Raw genomic sequence first — 9,889 nt, 5'->3', positions numbered from 1 at the left:
CACCACTGAATTACAGTGTGACTGAAGTTTATTTATTTGAAGACAGCAGGGCTTATGTTTCATTGGTTATAGCAGTGCACTTTCTGGGTTTTGTGTGCTTTTTTCTAGTTAGTTTATACAGTGTATTGTAATTGATTTCACTGCTTTAAAATTGAATCAATATTTTTGAGTGTGAACATTTTTCACCAAAAAAATGTAGTAAATTATATAAAACTTTTTAGAGTGCAGATAGTAATTGTTTAATTCCCAATATATGATACAATGCACTGATTGTGTACACACAGAAATCTGCCTTTACAACAGAGAATAAAGAAGAGAGACGACAAATAAATAGTTAGAAATGAAAGAGAAGAAACAGTGTCTTCCAGCGCACAGAACTAGTGTGACTGGGTTTTAAAACAGACTATTGGAAACTAAATGCTGCTGTAGCTCTTAAATAAGATGATCATCATAGATGTGAACTATTGTTATTTCTCTGTCTTCAGTCTGAATAGATGCAGTATTACAGAGAAACAGAGTCTCATCCTGACTTCAGCTCTGAAATCAAACCCGTCACACCTGAGAGAGCTGGACCTGAGCGGGAATTATCTAGGAAACACAGGAGTGAAGCACTTATGTGCCGTACTGAAGGATTCACACTGTAAACTGGAGAGATTGAGGTCAGTCACATTCACATACAAGAATCAAAATGCTTAAAATCACTTCAACTGTTTAAACTAAAACACATTAACATTATATTTGTACAAACATTTTCACCTTATTATTTTGTGATCTGGTGAAATAAAGATGAAGATCTCTCTTCCTCTGTCTGTTTTATTTGCTGATGAAGATGATGTGACTTTACAGAATAAAGAGTCTCTTATGTTCCTCATTTTCTCTCTCTCTCTCTCTCTCTCTCTCTCTCTCTCTCTCTCTCTCTCTCTCTCTCTCTCACTTCCGGTGTGTCTGGGTGCGAGGTGATCAAGTGAAGCGTGACTGGAGAGCTTGTGAGTGATTTTGTCTTTTTCTATCTTTCCCCTTGCTGGGTTTTCTGGACTTTTCTATTGATTAAATTGTTGGGCCGCTTGCTTTCCACTCTGTTGGGAAGCATGTCGGACCCACGCGTGCAGGTTTTGAACACAATCACGCGGCGTAATGCGGTTAAAGTAGCCGCCGCGGTGAGTGTGGAGGAATGTTGCCTTGCTATTGGTGAGGTGGTAGGGCATGGGAGCGTACTATCCGCCTCCAGAATGAATAGTGCTGTGGTAGTTTTTCTCAGTAGCGTAGATAAAGTCAATGAAGTAGTTGAACATGGTATAATAATTGGCGGTGATTTTGTCTCTGTTCTTCCCCTTTCATTACCGCCAAGAGAGTAACTTTGTCCAATGTTCCACCGTTTGTAAGCGATGAAATTTTGACACAGTCTTTATCTCGTTATGGAAAATTGGTATCGCCGATCAAGAAGATCCCAATTAATAGCGATTCTCCCTTGTTGAAACACATTGTTTCGTTCAGGCGTTTCGTTTATATGATTATTCAGGACGATACAGAGTTAGACATGACACTTAATTTTCGAATTGACAACTTTGATTATGTTATTTTTGTGACTACCGCGAAATCAAAGTGTTTTGGTTGCGGTAAATCTGGACATTTAATTCGTAATTGTCCTGACAAAGTTGCAGAAAAGGAAGTAAACGCAGTGAATGGGAGTATTGAAGGTGATGGTAACGTGGATGGGGTTGCTAACACTGCTTTAGTTGGGGAGGCGGCGGCTGAGGGTGTTCCCGGTGCGAGTGTTGTTGCGTCTACTTCACTGCGCTGTGAGCACTCGGAGTCGGGCACGGTGCCCATCAAAATGTGTGTAGAGGCTAATGTTGAGGATGTGCCGAGTGTGGCACCGAGTTCTGAAAATAATCATGTTGCGCAAACAGGAAGTGAGAGTAACTTGGGGATTTTGCAAAACGAATGTGTAAAGGATTGTGTGGAGAAAGAACATTTGTTTAAAATGCCGTCCAACAAAAGGAAAATAATTGAAAAAATGGTTGATGCCAAAATAAGTAAAACGAGTGAAATGCAAGAAAGCATGGATCAAGATACAGAAAGCGATGATGGGTCTTCTGACTCCAGTGTGACACTTTCTCAGGGGGAGTTTAGTGGTCGGGAATATGGACTTGAGGATATTAAATTATTCCTCAGATCAACAAAAAATAAAAGAGGAGTGAGTGTGAAGGAATATTTTCCTGATGTTAAACAGTTCGCCGAAAAGGCAAAAACATTAATGGCAGAGAGTTGCTTTACAAATAAAGAAGTCTATAGACTTAAGAAAATTGTGAGGAATCTTAATACTGCTTTAATCAATGATGTCAGTTAAATGTAAAAATAAAATGGCTGATGTGTTGTGGCTTGTTGGGTGGGGTTTCTTTTCCTTATTATTTTTTATGAGTGAAGTGCATGTAGCAACTTTGAATGTTAATGGGGCAAGAGACTCTGGAAAAAGAGCTACAATATATGAAGTAATTAGGCAAAAAATATTGATGTTGTTTTATTACAAGAAACTCATAGCGATTAAAAAAATGCTGTTAACTGGAAAAGGGAGTTTGATGGCATCACTGTGTTAAGCCATAACACTTCATTAAGTGGGGGAGTAGCCATTTTATTTGCAAAGAATTTTAGTCCCATATCTTATGATGTTGATGAGATAATAAAAGGAAGGCTTTTAAAAGTTAGAGCTGTTATTGAAAGTTGTGTGTTTATTTTTATTTGTGTATATGTTCCAACTACACCTGTCGAAAGAATGGCTTTTTTAGACATATTAGGCTCAACTCTACATAACTGTTGTTCTGAAGACTTCTTGTTCCTTGGTGGTGATTTCAATTGTACGGAGAATAATCTAGATCGGAATCACATTGAGCCTCACTTGGCTTCACGTAAATGCTTAATTCATATTATGAAAAAGTATGATTTATGTGATATTTAAAGATCTTTAAATGGAAATGAAAGACAGTACACTTGGGTACACACGCGTGATAGGGCTATGTCTTTAGCTAGGTTGGACAGATTTTACAGTTTTAATCACCATCTTAGTATTTTCAACAAATGTTATATAACACCAGTAAGTTTTTCGGATCACAGTATGGTGCACTGTAAGCTTATTTTGAGCTCAATAAAACCAAAAAGTGCATATTGGCATTTTAATACCAATTTGTTAAGTGATAGTTTTTTTAAGGAGTCATTTAAGTACTTCTGGGATGTTTACAGGAAAAAGAAGTCTTCTTTTTATTCATTGCAACAGTGGTGGGATGTTGGTAAGATACAAATAAGACCGTTTACACAACAGTATACTCACAACGTTACTAAGGAGTTGACTCGTTCATTACAGCTTTTGGAGGGAGAGATAATTGAATCTCAAAATTTGGCAAATTCTACAGGCAAGGAAGACTATTTGGAGGCCTGTTCAAGGAAGAAAGCTCAGTTAGCTGATCTGCTGGGGCATAAGATACAGGGGGCTCTGGTCCGTTCACGTTTTCAGAGCATTGATCAGATGGATGCACCGTCCCAATATTTTTTCAATTTGGAAAAAAAGAATGGTCAGAAAAGGTTTATTCATGGTTTGCGCTCCGAAGATGGAGTGTTATTGACAGATCTGGCCAGTATTCGGGGAAGAGCAGTTAATTTTTTTCAAAATTTGTATAGGAGCGAGCTTAAGTCAGAGTGTGGCGTTGACAACGTTTTCCTTGACAATTTACCAAAGCTGTCAGAGGAAGTCAATGATGAGCTCGAAGGTGTGCTGACCCTGGAAGAGCTATATAAGGCCCTGCAAACCATGAAGTCTGGGAGTGCCCCAGGAATGGATGGCATCCCAGTTGACTTCTATAAGGTTTTTTGGTTGGAAATGGGTGTAGATCTGCTGGAGGTACTCAAGGACAGCTTTTCGAAGGGTGGGTTGCCATTGAGTTGCCGAAGAGCGGTGATCACTCTAATTCCAAAAAAGGGGGACCTGACTGATATTAAGAACTGGCGCCCTGTCTCGCTTCTCTGCAGTGATTATAAAATTCTTTCTAAGGCATTGAGTACCAGACTGGCTGGAGTATTGGGATGGGTTATCCATCCAGATCAGACGTACTGTGTCCCTAGTAGATCAATAGTTGATAATATTTCTTTAATTCGAGATATTTTTCATGTCTCAAAGTTGTTAAATTTAGACTGTGGCTTGATATCCTTGGATCAGGAGAAGGCTTTTGACCGAGTGGAGCACTTATATTTGTGGAGTACGCTAACAGCTTTTGGTTTTAGTAAAACTTTTATAGACATGATTAGAGCACTCTATTGTGACGTTGAGAGTATGCTGAAAATAAATGGTGGCTTATGTGCTCCCTTTCAGGTTCTCAGGGGTATCAGACAAGGTTGTTCCTTGTCTGGAATGTTGTATTCCTTGGCTATTGAGCCATTGCTACAGCAGATAAGGAGCCAATTAAGTGGGTTGTTTTTACCAGTTTGTAATAAAAAGTTTTGTTTGTCAGCCTATGCCGATGATATTGTGGTGATGATTAACAGACAAAGTGATGTGCAAATTTTATATAATTTATTGGAAGAATTTAGACTGTTGTCTTCTGCAAAGGTTAATTGGAAAAAAAGTTATGCTTTAATATTGGGACAATGGGCTGATGGAAAACCTTGCCTTCCGGATGGGATGGTTTGGGAAAATGGAGGTATAAAATATCTTGGAGTTTATCTAGGGGATGACGGTGTGTTACAAAAAAATTGGGAGGGGTTGATGGAAAAAATTAAAGGGCGTTTGGAAAAGTGGAAATGGTTATTGCCGAATATGTCTTATAGGGGGCGAACTCTCATTGTCAACAATTTAGTGGCATCTTCACTTTGGCATAAGTTGGCATGTGTAGACCCTTCTCCACAGTTTTTAATGGAAGCTCAAGCTGCTCTGGTGAACTTTTTTTGGGATAAACTACATTGGCTCCCACAGAGTGTTTTATACCTCCCCAAAGATGAAGGTGGGCAAGGTTTGATTCACTTACAAAGTAGATTGGCTGCCTTTCGATTACAGTTTTTAAAAAGGCTACTTGATGGTTCTAAAGATTTCAGTTGGCGTGCTGTGAGTTGTACTATTTTGCACACTATAGGGGGGTTTGGACTGGACCGATCCCTCTTTTTAATGGATCCAACTAAACTGGATTTATCGGAACTACCTGCCTTCTATCGAAATCTCTTCAAGGTATGGAGCTTTTTTCGTGTTTATAAGACTGAGAACTTATTTTCTCTCCACTGGCTATTGCAGGAGCCATTGATACTTGGGGCCCGTTTGGACATTGCCACTCAATATCATTTGCCGGGGTTCTGCAACATTTTTTTGCAAGCCAAGATCTTTACGTTGGGACATTTGGTGGCTTTAACCGGGCCTCAATTTGAGAATGTGGACGCCGTTTCTGAACAATTAGGAATCAGATCTGTTCGTTTATTAACACGTTTTTTGGTCAAACTTAAAGACTGTCTTACAGGTGAAGAAGAACTTTTGTTAAAAGATTTTTTTAAAGGGGTTTGTACTCCTGATGTTGATGACCCCTTTCCATGTTTGATTATTCAACCCAATCTTGAAGAGGGTACAGGTTTTTTGCTGAAACCAGGTGAAACTTTGCTTTTAGATTTTTTGTCTAGTGAAGGAAAAAAATTGTATAGAGCCTGTGTGTTGGTTTTTAACAAGAAAATGTTAGAAAAGAGAACTAATACACCATGGTGTTCTGTTTTTAAGCTGAAGAATGATGTAAAACCTGAATGGAGATCTTTATATAAGCCACCATTGTCTAAAAGGTTTGGTGATCTACAATGGAGAATTCTCCATGGTGCCATTGCTGTCAATTCTTTTATTTCAAAGTTGAATCCTGAAGTTAATCCTGCTTGCCCTTTCTGTCCTCAAAAGGAGACTGTTTTTCATGCTTTTATGGATTGTTTTAGACTAGAACCTTTGTTTGTGAGACTAGGAGAATTGTTTTGTAGGCTTGATGAAACCTTTTGTATGGAGACCTTCATTTTGGGTGTTAAGTACTTTCAGAAAAATCGTTTCACTTGTCAATTGTTGAATTTCATCTTAGGGCAAGCAAAAATGGCTATTTATATTAGCAGGAAAAATAGAGTGGAACAAGAGGGTAGCGATGATGTAAATGTTTGTTTTGTAAATTTGGTCAAATCAAGAGTTTTGATTGATTTTAGGTTTTACAAAACTATGAGTGATCTCTCAACTTTTGATCTGGTATGGTGCAGTCATGGTGCTTTATGTACAGTTTATGAAGGTGATTTGGTTTTTTCTTTCTGATTTGTTTTTCTTTTTAAAAGTGGTAAATATGGTGAAGAGTTTTTGTTAATATTTATTGTGAAGAGTTATTGTTGAAAATTGTAATTAAAGTTTTTTCAAAATTCAAATTATCTCTCTCTCTCTCTCTCTCTCTCTCTCTCTCTCTCTCTCTCTCTTTCTCTCTCTCTCTGCTAATGTAGGTTAAGCTGCTGTTATATGACAGATGAAGGTTGTTCTGATGTGTCTTCAGCTCTGAAATCAAACCCGTCACACCTGAGAGAGCTGGACCTGAGCAGGAATAATCTAGGAGACTCTGGAGTGAAAAACCTCAGTGATCTACTGATGAACCCACAATTCAAGCTGGAGAAACTACAGTTAGTGTCATTATACTGTACAGCAATTACAGTGTGACTGAAGTTTATTTATTTGAAGACAGCAGGGCTTATGTTTCATTGGTTATAGCAGTTCACTTTCTGGGTTTATTAAACTAAAACACGTTATTATCAATATCTGACAGTGAGTCTGAGTTCACATTATATCTGTGTAAAATTCTTCACATTCATGATTTGTTTGTAAGATAATCTCTCTTCCTCTGTTTGTGTCTCTCTAGTCTACAGTACTGTGACATTACAGATGTTTCTTCTCTAACTCAGTCTTTGACGAACTCAAAAGCTCTGCAGTTTTTAAAAGAGCTTAATCTGAGTTACAATGAGATCGGAGACTCAAAGCAGCGGCTCAGAGACGAGCTACGAGACTCAAACTGTGTCCTGAGGTGAGGAAACATCACTGAGATATTAAAGACATCTTCATTTACCTCTGATATGTGAACAATCCTTTCAAACATTCATGAAAGGAAATTATCATTAAGCTTTATTGTATCAAACGTTTTTGTGAGAACATAATGTGAAGTTATTGAAATGTTGAACACAAAGGAGGAAAGAGAAGTAAAGCTCACTGTCACAGCTTTATACATCAACACCTGCTTTATGAACTGTGTCAGTAGAAGTGAATCATTTGAGTGTGAAACAGACTTGGTCAGATTGTAGGAAACGCTGCACTCCTGCTAAAATCAGTGCAGTTCCAGCTTCAGCTCACAGCGTCCAGCTCACATGAGCAATGTCTCTGTCTCTAGTGTGTTTTTACTGTGACAAGCAACACGTCACACTACTCGACACTTACTTTACTCTCAGTTATTTACTAAGAGCCTACAAACATGTTTAAACTAGAGGACAAACGGCTTTAACTAAAGGTTTGTGTTTAACTCAAAATAACATTAGTATTTGCTCGCTGTGGTTTATTCCATACGCCGTACACTCATTAGTTTCTCCTTTACAGAGACTCAATAGGAGTCACACCGACACACACAGACACACATATGAACATGATTCAGGCTTTACATCTATTATATTTAAAAACACAAATATCTCTATCCAAGATCATGTAAAGTCAGTCATTAATCTGATTACAGGAATTCAATTGAACTTACTTTTACTAAAGAAAAACAGCACTTTGTTCCTCTGAACACTGATTGTTTTCTCTTCTGTTCCACTTTACAGAGTAGATGAAGATTGATCACCAAACGTCAGTGGATTTCCATCAAGGTTTAAATCTGTGAAACGGAGATGAGAGGAGCAGAAACCATCAGGTGATCCACAGAAGAGTCTCACTGCTGTCTATGAGGAGAAATACATGTGTAAATGTGTTTCATACAGGTGGAAGAGACTCAGACTTCACTATTAAATAAAGCAGCGTGTGTGTTAGCATGCGTATTAGAAACATGTGATATTGAATGATTAATGTTGGTTTATTATTCAGCCAAATGATGGTTTAGTTGTAATTAAAGGTGGAACAGAGGAAGAAGCTCAGATGAGTGTCAGCAGAAATCTTCACTATCAGGCCTGCAAATATAATAATGTTTAGACTAAACTCATCCAGAATTATTCAAATATTTTTAATCATGAACGTGATTGTCAAGTATAGCACATAAATGTTTCAAAAGATATAAAGATTACATGTAACTTTTGAACACTTTATCTTATACACAGAATATCTTTATTGTTATTGTTTTATTGTATATGAAGTTTGTGTGTGTGTGTGTGTGTGTGTGTGTGTGTGTGTGTGTGTGTGTGTGTGTGTGTGTGTGTGTGTGTGTGTGTGTGTGTGTGTGTGTGTGTGTGTGTGTGTGTGTGTGTGTGTGTGTTGCTGATGCACAGATGTACAGTATATTGTCTTTGTTCAGTGGATGAAGTCTCTTAGGGTGACCAACTGTCCTGTTTTCATATAACAATATAACAATTTTCTATCCATACAGAGGAGTCATAACCTACTTTAAATGTATTGAAATTAATAAGGTATCTTTGAGTAAACTTTGAGGATCATTTGAGTTGGCCCATGAGTTTGCTGGGCCGAGTGTCCTGGTTTTTGGTAATCAAAATGGTCACTCTACTTCTCCTCTACAGACCGACTAAACATTTTCCCCAGTTTACAGCATTTGTGTGTGTTTCACTCGCTCCTCAGATAGCAGACGGATGTGGGCCACTTCAGGCGATGATGCGGCACTGCAGGCCTTCTTATGGCCCGACAAAATGTGTGTGAGCCTGAAGTGGCCCACGTGTAAAATGGCAAATATGGCCCAAATATCTTAAATCACATGTGGGCCTTTTTAGGCAAAGATGCGGCACTCATGGCAATGTGTAATCTGAATGTGGGCCTAAAGTGGCTCATATGATAAATAATGAATATGGCCCAAATATCACAAACCAAATGTGGGCCACCTATGGCAAAAATGTGGCACAATCGACAATGACTAATCTGGGTGTAAACCAAACATAACCCACATGTTGCAGCAAATGTGTCCCAGTTATCTTAAAACAAATCAGGGCCAGTTTTATCAAAGATGAGGGACAGTAATCACTGTGAATCTGAATGTGAACCCATGGGTGTCAGTGTGGTCTGAAATGTGCTGGGGACAGAGACACATTAATTTATTTTTCTCTTTCATGCAGGTCATGTTTTGAAAGACGATGTCCTGTATCTTACTAATGTAAATAAATTAAAATGTATTGTTCTATGAAGAAGAAAGCCTTAAGTTTTTAAAAGCATTAGACATATATGGCCCACTATTCTGCTTCAAGTAGCCGGCCATGTTGACAATATGACAACAGTGAAAAAAAATCAAACCCAAAGTACAATTATTATGGACGTTATCTGATATTAAGCGTTTCTGCTTCACATTTTCAGCAGGGCAGCGGAGACCCATTACATTGCTAAATAATGACTGTAATGAATATAATCAAATCTGCTGTCAGGACATAACTCTTGAGGAGATTATTTGGGGAATAACTCAATTAAAGAACAATAAATCCCCAGGCTGTGATGGTCTGAGCTCTGAGATGTAGAAATGTTTCTCTGAGGTAAATTTCTTCTGGCTGTCTTCAGAGAATCTCTTGACAGAGGGATCTTCCTCCTCCTCTGAGGCGACACACACTTCATCCAAAACCTCACACACACTCGCTGTTCATTGACAATCGGCGACCCAAACACTGCTAAATAATGACCGTGAGATTCTAGCATCTATCTTAAACGTCTCAAATCTAAATTACACAC

The 9,889-nt window shown here is 38.3% G+C and overlaps 1 protein-coding gene across 1 annotated transcript; it reads left to right on the top strand.

Moving 5' to 3' along the window:
- Positions 1-667: 667 nt before the first annotated feature.
- LOC120479935 (ribonuclease inhibitor) lies at positions 668-8,196 on the top strand. The gene is made up of 4 exons (XM_089122712.1): positions 668-986; positions 6,484-6,657; positions 6,894-7,055; positions 7,840-8,196. Exons 2-4 carry the CDS (start codon positions 6,500-6,502, stop codon positions 7,853-7,855), a joined length of 336 nt encoding a protein of 111 aa, XP_088978838.1. The 5' UTR covers positions 668-986; positions 6,484-6,499; the 3' UTR covers positions 7,856-8,196.
- Positions 8,197-9,889: the final 1,693 nt, after the last annotated feature.

The sequence above is a fragment of the Pimephales promelas genome, chromosome 2 (genome assembly GCF_988280905.1).
Source record: "Pimephales promelas chromosome 2, fPimPro1.hap1.1, whole genome shotgun sequence".
NCBI lineage: Eukaryota > Metazoa > Chordata > Actinopteri > Cypriniformes > Leuciscidae > Pimephales > Pimephales promelas.
Note: the sequence above shows the minus strand (reverse complement) of the source record. Positions and strands in the feature narration are given on the sequence as shown.